The sequence below is a fragment of the Otolemur garnettii genome, unplaced genomic scaffold (assembly GCF_000181295.1).
Source record: "Otolemur garnettii isolate 467f Iridium unplaced genomic scaffold, OtoGar3 scaffold00008, whole genome shotgun sequence".
Classification (NCBI taxonomy): domain Eukaryota; kingdom Metazoa; phylum Chordata; class Mammalia; order Primates; family Galagidae; genus Otolemur; species Otolemur garnettii.
The window spans coordinates 14,791,932-14,811,768 of NW_003852403.1; the positions used below are offsets into that span (position 1 = coordinate 14,791,932).

At 49.6% G+C, this 19,837-nt stretch overlaps 1 protein-coding gene across 2 annotated transcripts in view; it reads right to left on the bottom strand.

The window, feature by feature from the left end:
• ADAMTS14 (ADAM metallopeptidase with thrombospondin type 1 motif 14) overlaps nucleotides 1-8,079 on the bottom strand; it is a 77,698-nt gene extending 69,619 nt beyond the window's left edge. Inside the window, exons 1-2 of one of the 2 annotated variants that reach the window (XM_003783589.3) lie at nucleotides 7,713-8,079; nucleotides 5,628-6,070 (exon numbers count right to left, since the gene is read on the bottom strand). In XM_003783589.3, coding sequence (XP_003783637.1) covers nucleotides 5,628-6,070; nucleotides 7,713-7,794 — 525 coding nt within the window. In that variant the 5' untranslated portion in view covers nucleotides 7,795-8,079. The remainder of the gene's footprint in view (nucleotides 1-5,627; nucleotides 6,071-7,712) is intronic. The other variant, XM_003783590.2, reaches the window with a different exon arrangement.
• Nucleotides 8,080-19,837: the final 11,758 nt, after the last annotated feature.

The window sequence follows — 19,837 nt, forward strand, 5'->3', positions numbered from 1 at the left end:
GGCCAGATTCAGCCTCCCCTGGTCCCTCCTGATGCTGCCTGCCAACATCTATTCAGTATAACCCATCAAAAATGCAGGATCTGCAGAGTGGAAAACAGAACCAGATGGTGACAAATCTTACACTTGTGGCTGCTTCCTCGCCAGGCCCTGACTCAGAGGCACTGAAGGCAGAGGGGAAAGCACAGTGCAGCCAAGCCCTATCACCATAACCCCAATACAGGGCACTGTCACCCTAGTGCAGGGCATTGACACTCCAGTCCAGGGCCCCTAGTGCAGGGCATTGAGGCCCAGGCAGAGATGGCTGTGTTGGAAGCAGCCCTTCAGTAGGCTGGCGCTTTGAGTTCTGGATGGGCACAGGCAGCATGTGGCCCTACTGAGAAGTAGGGACCCCACTCTGCTGACCCCATCCCGTTACCCCACAACCCCTCCAGGACCTGCAAAGAACTGTCTCCCCCACTCCAGGGCCCCACATTCCTCCCAAGTGCATGGCATTAGTGGCTCTGAAAAGCAGCCCATCAGGTCACTGGTGACACCTGGACACATTCCCAACCTGGGACTCTCCAGTCTGACAGCATTCCAGGCTAACTTCCCTAAGCCCCAGAGGAAACATTTTGCAGGTAGGATAAGGCCTCCCAATATCCCTTATTTCCAACTCTCAAATATCCCCAAGGCTGGCTGGCCAGTCATTCTCCCTATTGGACAGATGCCTAATACTCTTTCATGTTTATAATGTTTGAACAGTCTTAAGCCACTGCCACCTCCTCCAGGCAGCCTTCCTAGATAGCTCTAACCAGAATAAATGGGTCTTTCTGCTGCTGCCTCTCATAGTATTGTAATTTGTCTGTTTTTATGTCTGTATCTTCATCAGTCTTCAAACTCCTCCAGGGCAAGGGCCTTGCTTATCCATTCCTGGATCCCTTTCGTCCCCTGAGTATGACACACAAAGGGCCCTCCAGAACAGTGGGTGGGAAGTAAGACAAAGTGTCCATATCCCAGTGTTAGGCGTAAATTAACCGCAGTGCCCAGAACCCACCATTCTCTGCCCCTGCTGTGTTTGCCCCAGATGTCCAGGCTGGCAAGAGGGGTTGAAATTAAGGATTAAGACACCAGTCTAGACACCAAGCTTCTCATCAGAGCAGCAAAGGTGCCAAATGGCTGTGCATCTCTGTCCACACAGAGGGTGGGTTTCTTTAGACCCTCTTACTACTGACTGTGTTTGCCCATGTGGACCACACTCAGGGACTGGTCTCAGTCTCTGAACCTGCAGCCCCACCCATGCCTAGCTCTTGACCCCATACAAGAGTGAGAGTCAACTATAGGCTTACATGGGCCTGGCTCTGAACTCCTCCAGCCAGACCTGCCCTGCTCCACAAAGGACTAATGCCAGAGCTGGAAGGGGCCTGAGCTCTCCCCTCTCAGCTTTTACAGTGCACCCAGGAAGCCACTGAGGTCCAGAGAAGGAGGACAGGTTGCTCACACAGCCCTGTCTCCAACTCCCAGCACAGCCGCTTTCAGAGGACAGGCTGCCCCACAGCCCTTCTTCCATCCTGCCCTTCCTCCAAGGTCAAACCAACACCCCACCTACCCACCCCACATGTCTTCTGGGATCCACTCAACAAAAGCCAGCCACCAGCTGGCATGGTGCTCCTCTGTGCTGCCACCCCGCTCCTCTGTGCTGCCACCCCGCACCTGCTCAAGCTCTTCCCTCTGTCCAGAATGCCCTCCCCACCCTCTGAACCTTGTAAACTTCTACTCATCCTTCACGGCCCAGCTTAAATGTCACCTCCTTTGACAATGCAGAGAATAATCACTCCTATTAGCTGTTTACCCAGCTTCATTGTGTTCTGGAAAATCAACAAGTAGATGTTCAAACTACTAGGGGGCCTCCCTTCTGCCTGGCACCCAAGTTTCTCAAGAGCAGGGATCTGACTCTGCAAAGCAGGGGTAATAACAATCTCTGCATGCACACTGCATGTGATTGAAGGGGGTGAGGGCTGTGTAAACTATCCCGTGCTAACTGCTGTCTTTATCTTCAGCTTTCCTCCCTATGACTCACTTTCCATAGCTATGAAATAGAAGCAGCTAACGAATGTATGTGACAGTATGCCGGTTGTGCCTGGGCTATGGGAAGACCTCATTACAGCTGCTGTCATTGTCTATGTCACTTTCATTTTCTTAGGATCTCCCTGTGGACCTTGTCCGTGGCCAGCACTCAGTACCCAGTTTTTGAAATGAATTACTTTGGCATTTGAGATGTTAGCAAAAATGAGGTTAAAATCCAAAGACCACATAAAGATGCAGAGTTAAATCTTATCATCAGAAATGTTCCACTGTGGCCTTGCTCTCAGAGTACACAGGCCAGTTTCCTAGAATGGGCTGGAAATAAGGAAATCCTGGCCTGGAGTGACCCCTGTGCTGGCAGCTCCAGGGACAAGCAGTCAGATAGCACCACCCCTGGGCCTTGGAGGGAAGGCATCCAGATGCTGGACTTCAAGAGTGGCCTCTATGGACAGCCAAGGCACAAGCCCAAGGCTCAGCCCAGTGAAGTCCATTTCTGTCCTCCCAAGGACAGGGTACTCAGACAAGCCACATCCTAGAGCAGCAGTTCTCAACCTGAGGGTCGCGACCCCTTTGGGGGTCAAATGACCCTTTCACAGGAGTTGCCTAAATACATCCTGCATATCAGATATTTACATTATGATTCATAACAGTAACAAATTACAGTTGTGAAGTAGCAACGAAAATAATTTTATGTTTGAGGGTCGCCACAACATGAGGAATTGTATTAAAGGGTCACGGCATTAGGAAGGTTGAGAACCACTGTCCTAGAGGCTCACTCTATACCAGCTGCAGAACAAGCTTCCCAAAGCTCATCCATGGACACCTCTGAGAATTGAGACCTGAGCCAGATTTGGCAGATGTCACAAGAATTGATTCTCATCCACCAAAGAACCTATGTCACCCCCTTTTAAGACAAATGGGAAGAATAAAGCCCAGAGATGCTGAGTGAGTTGTCTAAGTTTACACAGCTAATGAAAATCTTTACTCAGAGGCCATCAAAAGTCAGCAATATCATCTGAGAAATGTCCAGGCTCAGGCTGTCTGAACAGCTGCCTTCCCCACCCGCCAACCCCTATCAGAGCAGGACTTGTCATATACACTGCTTGGTGTAGCCACATGATCATGCTTCATGCACTGCTGGGTGTGGGTCATTTATTGCCCTGATCCCTGCAGCATCCAGTGTCAGTCTCTACTTGTCAGTGGGCCACTGAGATGTTCAAGGTTAAGGGAGGAGGTTTTCAGGGGTGGACAGTTACTTATGAATAGTGACGCTCAGGCACACATGCTTTAATTTAGGTCTCCACACACACTGATTGAGCACCTCCTCTGACCTCAGCCCAGGAGGGCAGTCAGAGAAGCAGAGGCACCAGCCCTGTCACCAGTGCTTACAGTCTTACCTGGATGACTCTAGAAAGAATTCAGCAAGTAATTCAACCAGGCTGTTGGTCTGTACCAGCACTTCCTATCTCTCCATCTGCCTGGACACTGCATCCCTGGATAATTCTGTATATCACTTGAGATTTTCAACAAAAACTCGTGGCCACAGCACAGCTCTACCCAGCTGGCCAACCAAGGGCTCCTGTGGCACAGAACTGCACAGCCCAGTAGTTGGCAGCAGAATCTCACCCTACAACCCAGACAAGGTCTAGGCTTTTCCACCTGACTGTACAACCTGGGTTTCTCAAAGTCAGCTCTGAGGAACCCTTGGGTCAGATCACCTACAAAGTTTGGAAAAGATGCAGATCCTGGGTCCCTCCCTTCAAAGGGAGATTCTAGGCAGAGCATGGTGGCTCGCATCTGTAGCCCTAGCACCCTGGGAGGCCAAGGCTGGCAGATCACTTGAGCTCAAGAGTTTGAGACCAACCTGAGCAAGAGTGAGATATAATCATCTTTGAGAACCAACCACTGAGTAGTAGGCCACGCCTCTCAACGGGGGGATGTGGAAACTGAATCTTGAGAAGGCAAAAAAGTCACTTTTTTTATAAAAGAAGCATGGATACATACATAGTATATAAACAGATATTTGGTATATCTGGGCTATTAAATTTTCATGGGGAAAGCTGGTGCAGTGGCATGTGCCTATAGTCCCAACTACTCGGGAGGCTGAGGCAGGAGGATTACCTGAGTGCAGGAGTGAGCTGTGATGGTGCCTGTGAATAGCTACTGCACTCTGACCTGGGCAACATAACCAGACTGCATTTTTCTTTTTTTGGCTGGGGCTGGGTTTGAACCTACCACCTCCGGCATATGGGGCTGGCACCCTACCCTTTTGAGCCACAGGTGCAGCCCCAGACTGCATTTTTAAAATAAAAATAAATAACTTTTCATGGAGGCAAGAAGGGTTTTGATAATTAGGAGAAAATATCTGACACATTTGGGGATGATAAAGAATAAGTGATTGAGAAGCCCTGGCCTGGACAAAGGCAGCCATAACAGCAGCAGAAAGACACTTTTTTTTTTTTTTTAGTTTTTTGAACCCACCACCTCCAGCATATGGGGCCAGTGCCCTACTCCTTTGAGCCACAGGCACCACCCAGAAAGACACTTCTTAGGGGAAAAGATGGCAGGGAATGCTCCCAACCCCACCAGGGAGGAAGAACTCCTGCTACATCCCCTCCCCATCTAACTTGCCCCTTCCCAAAGCCAAAGGGCAGAGAGGCAAGTGGGTCCATTCTTGGGACATATCAATTCATACCTGACATCACTGGCAAAGAAGAGCCCAGGGAAGGAGCCGCCCAGCAGGGCTCTGAGGGTACCAGGCCAGCACCTTCCAAGGAGGAGCAGCTAGGGAAATGAGAGCCAGCCCCAGATAAGAATGGGACAGAGGGAGCTCACCCACACCTATCTGGTTTACAATATGGAACCAACTAGCAGGAGTGCTCCCCGCATCTGGGAACAGGGAGAGGGTCCTAAGAAAGGGACCACACAGAGCAGCCAGCAAAGAGCAGGCTGACTCTGAGAGGAGACAGGTAGAAGAGGAAGGATGTAGCATAATGATAGCCATAGTAAGAGCCTTAGATATGCACCAGGCAGGTACCAACCACCCAAGGCACTGCCCAGTGAGGTGGGTCACATTACTACCAGCAGCATGTTAACTACTGGAGGGCAGGGACCACGTCTGCCTCAGGCACTGCCACAGCCCACTCTCCTAGAACAGTGTATATGTGCAAAATGAATAAATCCCTATTTAACACACAGGGAAAGAACCACAGACAGATTAACTTATCCAAATCCTCCCAGCTAGGGAGTGGCCCAGCCATAATTCAAACCCCTGAAGTCAGACCCCAGAGCCTGCCCTCTTCACCCCAACATTTGTTTGGACTCAGAGATCCCAGCCTGGTAACTTGTGGTCTAGGTGGGTCCACAGCTGGTGAGGTGAATGAACAAGACAAAGGCATCCTCCCAAGTTGGCCACTTCATACTGGTGGCCAGCAGGGGCATGTGGTGTGCTCTCAGAAGGCAGTACAGCCCGACTTGGCCTGGGCTGCACACGTCGACAGGAACCCCAAACACAGGGCAGCCAAAGGGAAAACAGGGTGGGGGGATGCAGCTTAATTGTCCCTTACCAATCCGTCACAGTTGCTGATGGCAACAGCTGCCCCAGGCATTCCAGTGACACCTCCAGTGTACAAGCACTCCTGCCACAAGGGCTGTCGGAACAGCTCCTGAAAATCCTCCTGCCACTCCACTGAAGCTCCTGGTACCACCAGCCTTCGGTTGGGCCGCATATGCAAGTGCAGTTCCTTCCCAAAAACAGTAACATTGAAGTAGAGGGAGCGGTGCCCCACCCCACCAGGCCACAGGGTCTCTCCTTCTGGGTTCAGGGGGCTGCGAGCCACCCGGGGGTGACTGGAGTGGGATGGCGGGGTGGGTGGCATGTCTGCTACCACACTCCCTGAGAAGGCTGCTCCTGGGCCGGACACCACATGGGAGAGGAAGCGTCCCAGAAAATCCGTGCTGCAGGGTACTGTCACAGCATAGCCACGGAGCTTTCCAGAGAGGTGACGCTCTGTTGGAGGTAAACAAAGAGTCACTTCCATGCAGTCTGTGCTGAAGGTACGGGGAGATCAGAAATCCCATAGGGGCAGAGAAGGATCTGCAACCCTGAGGGTCACCTTAGATGGACCCCTTAGCCCAAATTCATCCATTTTCCATGCATTGCTTCCTGAGCTCCTGGCTTTCTACACGTGGATGCATGTTGTTCAGGTACTTTGTGGACATAAATTGTTCTCTGTAACACCCAGGTCCTCTTTAAATTTAGCAGAAGAAAACAAATGATGCCAAACAGCCCTGTCACTCTAGCAACGAGCCTTCCAACCTTGGGCACTGCCTAGGAAAGGACTGAAATTCCCTGAAAGCCCCCAGGGCAAAGGGAGGGAATGCCAGATCTGCCCAAACTCCCCTCATGTGCTGGGGTAGGGCCCTTCTCCCCAAGCTCCCAAGAATGCAGCTGGCAAAACAAACACACCTAGAAACCCAGGGGATCGTGGGCATGTGTCAAGGAGAAGGTGGGGCTGGAGAGGGGAGGGAGAGAATACAGGGTTCTATATTTTTCCAAGGTTAGAAAGAAAACTTTTTTAAGCAGCTCAGTGACTGCTGAGATTTCTCTATGGCCCAGTCCCAAGCTGGATAAATATAGACCTTCAAAAATAAAAGGAGACACAGGGGGTGACCTGCTCACTTGGAATGAATTAAGTGTGAGGTCATGGCCCCATGGTCCAGGCCACATGCCAGCAGGCCCATCCTCACACAGCTCTCCCTAAGCCCAGCCAGGCTGGGCAGGAGTGACAGCTCCCTGGCTTCCAAGGCTGGTGATTCATGGATGTGAGTTTGGGAGGAATTTTCATTTCCCCAGAGTTGTACCTCTCACCTCCCCAGTTCATGGTGCTAATAAAATACCGCCTCCTCTCCTCGCAGAAAATGATGTTTCCTGAAAATCCCCCATGCCCAAGGCAGTTATGGATAGGGAGTACTCTTCTCTAATTTGACTTATAGTGAAGGACCCCCAAGACTGTTGCAAGACTGTGCCACCTGCTGTCCTACGGTGGTACATGAGCTGAGTTCACACACAAGCAGGCGCCATGCCTGGAAATGACCAGGACCTCCTCCATATGCTCGGAGCCACTAGAATGGTACCCCACGCTGCAAGGTGTGGGTGGAGTAGTCCGGGTCTGTATGGAAGAGGATGTCTGCAGCCTTTGAGAATGCCAAGCCCAGTGAGACCAAAGATGAGAGCGTGTTTCTGTGCAGGATGTGGTGGGACCAATCACCTGTTAGGCTGATTCTGTGTATATGACAGACATACACACAGCCCTGCACAAAGTTGGAGACAGACAAGACACTGAGACACATAAGACAGAGAGACAGATATTTGGGTGAGAGGAGGAGAAACAGAGAAAAAGAAACAAAGCGACAGATACATAGCTCCTAAGAAGAGACTTGATGTTCCCGAATCCTCTCCTAGGGTTTAGCTCAAGTTCTAGTGCCAAAACAGGAGGGAAACCGTGGGACAGCGCTGATGGCCCATGGGGAAGAAAGTGTGTGCAGTGTCTCCCACTCACCTGCTAGAACCCCACTACAGTGGCTTGGGCACCCTCGGGCCACCCCAATCCAGGGCACGCAGGACCCCCACGCGCCCAACCCGCACGCACCTGGGGTCCGACTGCCCGCGGTGGCCCAGAGCGCGCAGTGCAAAGGAAGCAGGCAGGACAGCAGGGCGCGGAGTGGGGCCATGTGGCCGCGCAGGGACTCAGGCCGGGCCGGCGCCAGAGCCGCAAGTCCCAGGCTGCGCGCGAGGCTAAGGCGCGCCCCGGGCTGTCGGAGCAGTGGCCGGCCGCCTCTGCCTCCTCCTCCGCCGCCTCCCCTCCTCGCAGCCTACCTCCCGCCGGCTCCCGGCCCCCTGCGCGGCGCTGTCGCCTGGACCGCCTGCTCCGAGCGCCCGAGGCTACCGGCGGGACAAGAGAGCTGCTGACGCGCCAGCGTCCCTAGTGCCAACTGCTGGCGGGTCTGTCAGCCCGCAACGTGACGCTTCGGGACGCTACGGGAGCCGGCCGAGGGGGCAGCAGGGCGGGCGAGGGGTGGGCACACCGGGCGGGGCGGAGCGGGGCGGGGCGGGGGGCGCAGCACGCCCGGGGGCGGGGCACGGGGCTGGGGGTGCGGCGGCGTGCGGCCGGGATCGGAAGTGCCACGCGGAGCGGGAGCTTGGACTTCTAGCTCACCAGGCCGATTGTCCCCTCAGATGCCTGAGCTTCCAGGAGTGGTAGCCCGAATCTGCTTTCCACCGCCGCTCCGCCCCCTTCCTTGGCTACAGGGTCGGGTCCCTGTTTCTGCTCCAGAGCCACGGGGCCAAATGAAGTGTCCACTGCATTGGAGCTGGGGTGAGGACAGTGAGCCCCCCAGTAGAGGGCGTCTCTCTCTTTCTTTTATGATAGTCCTGATTCCCCACTAACGAGCAACCCCTTGAACCTACCCACTTTCGAGTACAGCTTCCTGGACCCCGGGGTGCACCGACCCGTCTGTGTCCTTGCCATGAGCAGGGATGAGGAAGGTGTAGGGAGAGAAGCCCTGGCGTCGCAATCAGTCCTAATTGAAATCCTAGCTCTGAAGCCTCAATTTCTTCATCTGCAAAATGGATGTTAGCTATAGCACATAGTAGGTGCTCAATAAATAACTGCCTTCCCCTTCCATCCCTGACAACAGTAGCACCTGCTGCAGCCCAAGGTGGAAAGAACCTAAAGTTTGAGAGAGGAGAGTGGATGCTGGCCTTGCAATGGTGTTGAGACCAGTTCAGTCGGTAGGTCAGACACCACAACAGAAAATCCTTGATCTTTCTTTACTACATAAATGCATTTGTAACATTTTGCAAATAAACTATATTTCATGTGATCAAGAGGTGGCAATTGGAGAAAGGAGATTTTTCTTTTTTGGAAATAATCATAATTTCTTTGAAATGAGGACTAGTGCATTTAAGAAGCAGATGTGGAGAACTGAAGTATATTATATTTCAAGCAACACCAGAGCAACCAGTTATTTGGAAATGGTAACCCCAAGTTAATCTTTATTAAGTTTGGGAAGAATGGAGATCATTTTTCTCCTCTTCTTGGTCCTTCAAGATCTGTGAAGTCAAGAGCCAGACAGCATTTTGTGTGTGAGGGCGTGTGGAGCAAGAATGTGAGAGGCTTTATATGTGTGTTTCTGTTTGTCTCTCTGTCTGTTCATGCACCTATGTGTGTCTGTGGAAGCTTCAAGAGGAGGCTGAGAGATGCCCAGGCTGGAGCTCCATGGTTCTAGACCTCTGCAAACCCGCTAAATGATCTTGGGATAAAATGGCTTCTTCTCTCAGGGTATCAGTTTTCCAAGCTGCAGAGTGGGGACCCTAGGGGACAGAGGGGTAGAGTTGTGGCATTACGATTGCTCATTTTCTCCCTGCTGTGGGGCCATCCCAGAAAAACTCTCATAGAAAACTCAGAAGCCCCAGCTCCATTCCGCCCCCTTCTTCCTGCTGCAAGCAGGACAAGTCAAGAGGGACAGATTACAGCTGGGACCCCAGTGGCCTGACTCATGAGCCAGTCTTGGCAAGCAGAAAGCAAAACCTCACCCTGTCTCTCTACCCCCACCCCCTTCCCTGTGGCTACAATGCTTGCTTTTGTTGGCAAGTATTGGATGTCCAAGCTGTTTTACACTGAGGAAGCCTTTGTTGGGAAGAGGGGACACAGGGGTCTGGGCCAGAAGGTGGGGAAATGGCTGGGTGGCCCCATCTCTGGAGCCACCTGGGCCAAAGCAAAGAAATCCCCAGGTGTCAGCTGAGGACCCTCCTGGAAAGCAAGTTCTGGGTTTTCCAGAACTTGTGACCCTGCACAGGGGAGAGTGGCTTGGGGTTTCTCTAGCTACTTGTCCCACCAACACATACTGAACACTTCCAGTCCCCATCCCTGGGGGAGGGGGAAGCAAGAAGTCTGTACTGGCTTCCCAGAGGCAGCGACCCAACTGCAAGACGTGGCATGTGCATGAGAAAGCCTGAAAGCGAAGCAAGGAAGGGGTAGAGACACGTGCTCTGTATATATGAGCAATGTCCCCAGGGGACTCCAGTAACTCAGGGAAGGAGGACTTGGAGGAAGGTTCACAGATTTGAGCTGAGACTTCCATAGAAGAGGCAGAGACGAGGAAGGTCTCCTGGTCTGGAAAGGTGTGAGCCCCAGGAGGAGAGGGCCAGCCCCCTTGTGAGTGAGTATCCCAGGTGGGAAAGCTTGGGCTAGCTAGAACTCATGATTCAGGAAAACCCCTGGGACAGATAGGCCACAGAGACAGAAGGTGGAGGTATCTAGCCCTGAAAAGTGGCTGTGGCAAGAGTGTGCCAAAGAGGTAGAATGACTGGGCTGGGGCTCAAGCCACTGCTCAGGAATTCTGAAAGAGGAATGGTGCTCTGTCAAGCATGGACAAAACCCCAGAGATTTGGAGATAGAAGGGTTCAAGGACAGTGCCCAGTGCCCCACCCCATCGTACAGTTAGGTAAACTGAAGTCTAGAGGGAAAAAAGAGACTCGCTTCTGGTCACACAGCTAGTTTAGAGTATGGCCAGATCCCCTGAGCACCTGCTCTCTCATGTGGGAGCACAGCCTTGGCTGGACCACCAGCTCTCCTCCCTTGCTCCTGCTTTCCAGGCAATGAGCGGTTCAAGGTTGAGACAACAAAATTTCCCCAGCTCAGGGGGAATCCCAGATCCCCCTACCTTTTCCAAAAATGTAGGAATGTTAGCTTGAAACTGTCTCTGCAGCAAGAGGCCAGCAGGCCCCAAGAGAGGTTGCCATGGGTGACCTGGAAGGCACCTGAGTTGTCACAGCTCAGGGAACCCAGGAGGTGGCTGTCATTTGTTGAGCACCCGCAGCTGTGTTAAGTGCTTTAGGTGTTTTAACGCCACCTGGAGGAGGTGATCCTGAACTACTCAAAGAGGGTGGTTATGTTATAACCCTGAGTGGGACCAGGGACAAGCAAGGCTCTGAAATACTCAGGAGAAGAAAAAGAGAATTCCACTCTAGCTCATTGAAAACCACCACCATCCATCCTAGATAGCCAGCTAGCAAGCAAGACAGCAAGACCGCCCTAGCTTCCTCTCTCACCTGCCACAACAATCCCCATTGGGTCCTATGGAGTCAACTCCAAAGGATCTTCAAAATACAGCTGCTTCTGTCCATCGAAAATGTACCTTCAGCCCCATCCATGCCACCAGCATCTCTTCTCTGGACGTTGCCATGGTTTTCCCCTTATAGATCACCCCCTCCACTCTGGCCCCCGGAATCCCTTCTTCAGCTCCATCCAGAGCAGACATGTGAGGCATCATGTGGCTCTCTCTGCTGTTAAGTCTCCACAAAGACCAGATTCTTATGCCCACCTTCTTTCCTCCCCGGACCCCAGCCTAACTCCTTGCAGGCACCATGTTCATATTGCCTCAGAGCCTTTGCACAGGCTGCTCCCTCTGTCCCAAACACTGTCTCCTCCTTCCAACATCATCTTTTTAAGTTGTTGCTTCTAGAAGCCTGTGCTGGCCTCCCAATGGGATCAAATCTACCTGTCCTTGCCCCCTCAGGCCTCCTTCACAACAGCTCTCACTATTGAGTCTCGCCTGGTTCTGTGTGATTTGCAGAGTAACATCTGCTTCCCTCTAGACTGAGCTCCATGGGGAGCAGGGACCACATCTGGAATCCTCAATGCCTGCCGTATGTTGGGCACATAGTAGGCCCTCAATAAATATTAATTGAATTAATAATCAAATGAATGGGTGTTGAAGAATAAGGAGTTCATGGAAAATGTAGGAAGTTAAGCACTTCCCAGAACAATCACTCCAGGGGAAAACTGGAGACACAGACTTGGGGGATCTGAGTGCACCATCAACATGAAGGTCACCAGGCATCACAGTCGGGCAGGGATGGGGAGAAAAGTTGCTTTCTATGCCCCCTTGCCTGGAAAATATATTTAAAATATATTAGGATGGCCAAAGAGGCCATCCTAGCTTAACAGGTTGGCCAGGCACTTTACACATTTACCTCAGTCCCACAACAACCTCACAAGATCGGCATCCTTTTGCTCATAGATGAGGAGGCCATGGCTCTGGGAGGCCAAGTAATTTGCCCCAGTGCTCAGCACTCACAGTTGGTAAATGTCAGTGCCATGTTCAAACCCAAGTTGGACTCCCACTCACAGGCTTCCAGGTGCACACTGATGCTGGCAAGAGATTCTCCCACCTCCATTGCTTTGGAGATTACCTAGTTTACTTTGTTTCTTACTTAATCTTTAAAAACATTTGGCTGTAAAAATGATAATATGTACAAGAAAATGCCACCTGCTCATTTTATAGAGGGGCAAACCAAGGCCCGGAGAGCAGAGGTGGCTTTGCAAGGGCACATGGTGAGAACATTCAGGGGTGAGATAACACCCAGGTCTCCTGGCTCACTGTGATCTCAGAGCACCAGTGATATTGGTTCTTCCTACCCAGACCACACAGGCCTCTGTCCATGGATTGTTTAGTTCCCATCTCAGGGAGGAGAAAGAAGACTTTGCATCTCTTCCTCCTGTTCTCTGAGAGCCGCAGTCACGCACAGATGTCCTAAGCCAGTGGTTCTCCAATCAGCGGCCCCTTAACCAGTCAAATTGGCATCATAGGGCAGTTTGTCAGACATGCAAATTCCCAGTCCCCACCCCAGACCTACACCACTGGGAACTCTGGGGAAGGGGCCTGGCAATCTGTGTTTTAACAAGCCCTCTGGGGGATTTGGGCACATGCTCAAATGTAAGCATAGCCTTGAAAATTGAGGCCAAATTAAGACTGAGAACTGAGGACCTCTGACCTGCTCCTAAATTAAAACCCCCACCCTCCGCTCCCATCCCCAGGCTCCAAAGCCTTTTCTGCAGCTGAATCTGAACTCCAGGAGCCTGGCGGAACTCCAGGGGCATCCAGATGAATGGGAGAGGGGCCAGGCCTTGTGGCCTTTCTCTATATCATCCTTCTCTTTTCCTCCCCTGCATTCCCTCTGCACATTTTTTGGCAAGTGTCTAAGGACCGTATCTAGGAGACCCGGCGGGGGTAAGTTAACCACAGCGATTTGTCATGCATTACAGAACAGCTGATACCCCCGAGACCAGCTGAGCCATGAGATCAGTTAGAAACAATGCTGTTTGTGCCCTGTGTGTAGAAGTTATATGGCTGTGGTTACTGTGTGTTGAGGGGTGCAGGAGAGGAAATCTCCTTGTCCTTGTAAGGAGGGATGCCAGAAAGGCCAGCTGTCCTTTGGGAGTTCTGTTTCTGCCATTTCCTCTCCTGGAACTGTGGGTCTATAATTGCAACATCGACATTCTCCTAACCAAAGTCCAGCGTAGCTCCTGGCATCTGCTCACTGGGGTTCGAGAGAGGTAAGGTGGAAAGCAATGATCACTCCCATTTCCTGGTCCCCCATGGGTGCTGTAGAAGGACTCAGAGAGATTTAACAAGGGCCCATTTCTCACAAGCTTGTGTTCCGATCCTGGTGAATTCTTAGATTCTATGGCATCCTGCAGGAGAGAGGGTCCAGGCCTCCACACTGTTCCTTTCTCTACACCAGTTAGGGGACTTGGAGTAATATGTAATAAAAATAAATAAATATGGCTTAATTTACTGTTTCCCATTCAAAAGAGTCCTGAAATAGGCCAGTTCTGACCTGGTTAACTTGGCAGCCCAACAGAACCATCCAGTATCCTCGTTCCTTCCTCTTTCTATGCTGTCACATGTGGTGGCTAATCTCATCTCAGGCTTGTCCTCTCTGAGTGGCAGAATGACTGCATTGGCTCCAGGCATGCCATGTTCACTGGCTGCAATGGTGACTAGAGGCGATGGGAAAAGGAGTTCTTTCTTGTCTGCCTCTTTCAAACATTTTACTGTGCAGATTCTCAAACATACCCAAAAGAAGAAGGAATAGTGTGAAGACCCTCCCATTTATCCCTCATCCAGCTCCAAAGTTCCAATTGCGATGAGCCCACAGCCTCATGGCCTGGGCCTGCGATGTCCTGTGTCATCTTTGCTCCTTCTGTCTACACCCTGAGTTATTTTATAGCAACCCCCAAATATCATCTACCATTTTCCAACTGTCAGAAACATTTTTATCTTGTCTCATGTTTAAGACTTGGCTTGTTCATAAAGGGGTCCACACAAAGACCATACATCACACGGTTCTCGGAAGTCTCTCTCAATCGAAACCAGTGGTTCTCAACCTTCCTAAAGCCGCGGCCCTTTAATACGGTTCCTGTGGGTCACGACCCACAGGTTGAGAACTGCTGATCTAAACCTTGGGCTGGTAAACCACAGCTCAGGCCAAATGCAGGCCCCTGCCTGTTTTCATAGAGTTTATAGGAACACAGCCATCCCCACTTGTTTACGAATCCTATGGTGCTGTTCGTGCTGCAAAGGCAGAGTTGAGTAGTTGCTACAGAGACAGTGTGCCCCACAAAGCTCCAAATATTTACTGCTTGGCCTTTATAGCAAAATATCTACCACCCCAGATCTAAACAGTTTCCTCTACTTTTTGTTCCCTCTCTGGATTTGTTTTTGCCTTTTGGCTGAAGAAACCAGGACATCTGTCCTATAGATTTCCCCATATTTTTGTGCCCCTTCTGAAGAACAAGGTAAAGGCTTCAGAGGCCTCCTGACAGCAGAGTCACTCTCGCATCTTACTGTCCAGAACCCCCAACCCCCTCTTTGCCAGTCCCTGGGAGGGGCTGAGACCCCTCTTCGGAACCCCCTCTTCTAAACCACAAGTTCAGCATCAAGTTTCTATCAGAAAGGAGAGAGAGGAGAGTGGATGGTTACTAGGTGGGAAACAAAGGACATGCCAACCTTTCAAAACAGCCAACACAGCCAAATGATGGAGCTGGCCCGGTCTTCCTCAGCCGGCTCTAACCCTTTAGCCCCTCACCCCCACAGCACTCCCTATGCCACCTTCCAACTCAAGTTCAACATTTAACAAACGCATGAGCAATTCCCCTCTACCAGCTCTGTGCTGTACACACCTTGGCTGGCCAATCTGTGTGTTGGAGCTCACCAAACAGGGAGGGTCACAGCAAGGGCTCGGGTGATGCAGGGTAGGGGACATGCGGGGATGAGGGTTGGTACAGTGCTGGGAGGGGAGGGAAGCCGAGCTCATGTGCCATTTTGGCCAAGACCCAGAGAATAAAGAGTGAGCCAGGGGAAGAGAAGGAGAGAATGTCTCCCTCAGAGAGAAGTGCATGGCTGGTGGAAGGAGTTAAACAGAGGCCAGAGGCCAGGGGTCTACGGGGACATGTGGGCAGGGATCCAACCTCAAAGGGCCTAAAAGACTCTATGAAGGGGTCTGGCCTATCGAGAGGGCTCTCAGCAGCTACTTAAAGGGTCTATGAAAAAGCAAAACCAACACTGGGACTTAGAAAGCTAGTGAGATATCAAACCTGCTCTTGAATTTCTCACTTATGCTCAGGTATTAGTCAACCAAGGCTGTGTGCTGGGGTTGGGAACAGGGGTGAGCTGGTAAGACAGAGTGGGAGGCGCTTACAGTAGTCCTCTCTGTCTTCTGCAATACAGCAAGTGTATAGCATATGTTAAAATGTATTATCTTTATATCTTAGATGAATATAATTTCTATTTTAGTATACATTATAATTTATATATATACTATGAAATGTTATAAGTTATAATATGTAAATATATCAATTTATTATGTTTAATACATAATATTATAGACTATTATATATACAGTAGTCTCCCCTTATCTGTGGTTTTGCTTTCTGCAGTTTCAGTTACCTATAATCTCCCACGGCACCAAAAACATTGTAATGAATATTCCAGAAATAAACAATAATTAAGTGCTAAATTGTATGCCATTCTGAGTAGCATGAACTCTCGTGCCATCTGTCTCTGCCTGAGACATGAATCATACCTTTGTCCAGCATATCCACACCTTCTACGCTACCTGCCTATCAGTTAGGACAGTGGTCCCCAAACTTTTTGGTACCAGGGACAGGTTTCATGGAAGACAATTCTTCCATGGGCAGGGCAGCAGGGAGGTGGAACTCAGGCAGTGATGCGTGGCTGGTTCTTAACGGGCCAATGAATGGTACCGGGCTGTGGCCTGGGTGTTCATGACTGCAGACTTAGAAGCCATCTCTATTATCAAATCGCCTGTTGTGGTCTCATAGCGCTTGTGTCCAAGTACCCCTTGTTGTACTTCATAGTGATCCCAAAGTACAAGAGTAGTGATGCTGACCATGCAGAGATGCCAAAAGAAGCCGTAAAGCACTTCCTTTAAGTGAAAAGGTGAAATGTTCCTAACTTCAGGAAAGAACAAAAATCATACACTGAGGCTGCTAAGATCTACAGTAAGATGCATCTTCTAGCTGTAATTGTGAAGAAGGGGCCAGGCACGGTGGCTCCCACCTGTAATCTCAGGACTCTAGGAGGCCAAGGAGGGTAGGTCCCTTGGACTCAGAAGTTCGAGTACAGTCTGAGCAGGAGTGAGACTATGTCTCTACTAAAACCAGAAAAATTAGCCAGGCATTGTAGTGGACACCTGTGGTTGTAGTCCCAGCTACTCAGGAGGCTGAGGCAGGAGGATTGCTTGAACCCAGGAGTTTGAGGTTGCTGTGAGCTAGGCTGAGGCCATGGCTCTCTAGCCTGGGCAACAGAAAGAGACTCATTCTCAAACAATAAAAAAAATTTGTGCGAAGGGAAACAAAATTTGTGCTAATTTTGCTGTCAGACTTCAAACTGTTAAAATCACAGCCACAGTGTATGCTAAGTGCTTAGCTAAGATGGAAAAGGCATTACATTTGTGGGTGGAAGACATGAACAGAAACATGTTCTAATTGATGGCAATCGGGTTTGGTACTATCTGAGATTTCAGACATCCACTGGGGGTACTGGAACATATCCCCTGCAGATAAAAGGGCACTACTGTAGTAGTATCTAATATGACATATTAATGATTCAATACAGTAAAATATGTTATATAATTATATATAAATTATATAAATAGAAAATGTAATATAATGATTTATGTCTTTATATGTTACATATTTCAAAAATCTGGAAGGAACAGGCAGTGCAAAGGCCTGGCTTTGCAAGAATTAGAATACTACTTATTCTATGTATTTTAAGCATAATGGGGTAGCAGTCCAACAGTGAAACTGAGTCCCTGAAATCCCACCATGGAGGTGGTGGTATTTCTCTCTTTGCCCAAGCTCACTTTACTCAATAGGTGATCCAGGGCCGTGACCCCATTTTGAGCCTTGGTTTTGTAAATCCAGAAAATGAGAACTGGACTATCCATCTTCTGTCAAGAAAGAACACAACATCAGAAATAAGTCCAGAAACTCTTTAAAAACCAAGAGCAGTAAAGACATACAGGCAGACCATAGAGGTATTACTGGTTTGGCTCCAGTTCACCACAATAAAGCAAATATTGCAATAAAGCAAGTCACACAAATGTTTTGGTTTTCCGGAGCATATAAAAATTTACTGTGGTCTGTTAAGTATGCTATAGCATTATTTCTAAAAAACATTAATTAAAATAACAATATTCTTAGTGGTATCTAGAATGCTAATTCCTTTCCCAACTTTCCCAAAGGTGTGTCTGTGTCTCTCTCTCTCCCCCCTGCCTCACAGAGTCTCACTCTATAGCCCTAGGTAGAGTGCTGTGGTCTCATAACTCACAGCAACCTCAAACTCCTGGGCTCAAGAGATCCTTCTGCCTCAGTCTCCCAAATAGCTGGGACTACAGGAGCAAGCTACCATGCCTGGTTCATTTTTTCTATTTATAGTAGAGGCAGGTTCTTGTTCTTGCTCAGGCTTATCTCAAACTCCTGAGCTCAAGGAATCCTCTCACCTCGCCCCCCCAGAGTGCTAGGATGACAGTATGCGCCACCACGCCTGGCTCAAAAGGTCTCTAATGTACTTTACCCAGGTCCATCAGAGGAGTCACTACCTATGGCAGCTATAGCCTGATGACTGAAGATCATGACGATGGATACAACAATAATAGAAAAGTTTAAAATGCTGGAAGAATTTACCAAAATGTCACACAGAGACATGAAGTGAGCTTATGCTACTGAAACAATGGCACCAATAGACTGGTTGGAGGCAGGGCTACAGAAACTTTTAATTTGTAAAAAAAAAACATGAAAACAAAAAGAATTAGAAAACCATGTAATATCTGTGAAGCACAGCAAAGCGAAGTACAATGAAATGAGGTACGCTTGTGTATTATTGGCATTTAGCTTTCTTGTTAGTTCTGTAAAACTGAAAGCCCTGCTGACTTTCTGAATGACTGAGAAGGCCTCCGATGCTGCACCCACACAAAGGGCAGACCATTTGGAGGGGAGCTGACATTTGGTCATTTCAAGGATGACCTGCCCCCTTTCACACTGGGTGACACAGAGGTCCCCACGCTCTGCTGGGAAATTCACATCTTCCATTTGCTCAGAGCTTTCACAAGCCCAGCTCCAAATTGTCATAAGTTGGCAGCTGGCACCCATGTGTCCTTCACGCACCACGTGGCTATGGAAGAGGACACAGATATTTACTGAGCTCCTCCTATATGTCTGGCACCGTGGAAAGCACAGCTCAGACCCCATAAGCATCAGTCCCCTAAACTCTCCTCTCCATTTACAAACTTTGAACTAAATTCAGATGACTTGGATGTAGACCTGCTTGTGATTCACATGGTCAAGATGACATGGTGTATGATGTCTAGCATTTGCCCAGCGAGACAAAACACCAGCTAGGAGTTAGGGGCAGGTTCCGGTGAAAACTCTGCTGCTAACCAGCTGGGTAGCTCTAGGCAGTCCCTTCTGCCCTCTGCACCCTGGCCACATCTGAACCACAGTGTGTGGATGAGAGCTCCTCTGTGGTGCCTCTGAGCCCTGATGGCCCACGATTCAGACTCTGGGCCTTTGTACAGGCTGTTTCCTCAGCCTGGGGTGCCTTTTCCCTGTGGATCCACCTGGCAAGCTAAGAGGCTTCCTTCGAATCCTTTTAAGTGGCCACTTCCTCCATGAAATACTCCCGGATACAGAACTACCCCCACTCTCCCACCAGCAAATCATCCAACACTCCTTTTTCTGCTCTACATCTGTGCCCTGGACTTAAGTAAACCACGGGGCCCCTGTGCTGAAATGATTTACTGGCATAATAACTATAAACTAAAGGCATGATTTCACCTTTACTTACTGTCAGCCAGAGCATGGAACATAACAGAGGCTCTAGAGAGGCCTGGTGAATCACTGAATGGATGCGTGAATTAACTATGGTTTATTAAACCTTTTACAGGGTTAGGCGATTCCGATTATGGTCTGGAGAGAGCCATACACTCCTTGTTGAAGCATTTCTTATACATTTCTTAAGGGCAAGAGCCATTTACAAAATATTCTCTGTCTGTTTCCGCCTCTTTGTAAGATTTTGTAATGAATATTTTGTAAATAAAGGTACATTTATTTACATTTAAGGTAAATCTGGCTGTAATTTCCTATTTTCCCTACACATGGTGACTTTAGGGACAACTTTTGGGATACCCTATATTAGGATAGAAAATATCTACATTTGCACTAATGCAGGAACCTGAAGGCCAGGCTCCAGATGGCAGGCTGACACTTGCAAAAAACCCCACCAGTTTGAAAAGCCGGCTCAAGGGGATCACCACTACCATAGTTTATGGATTCAGGCTTAAGTAAACAGTCCCCAGGAAGAGAACCTCCTCTACCAACATGGTAATAGTAATAATGATAAC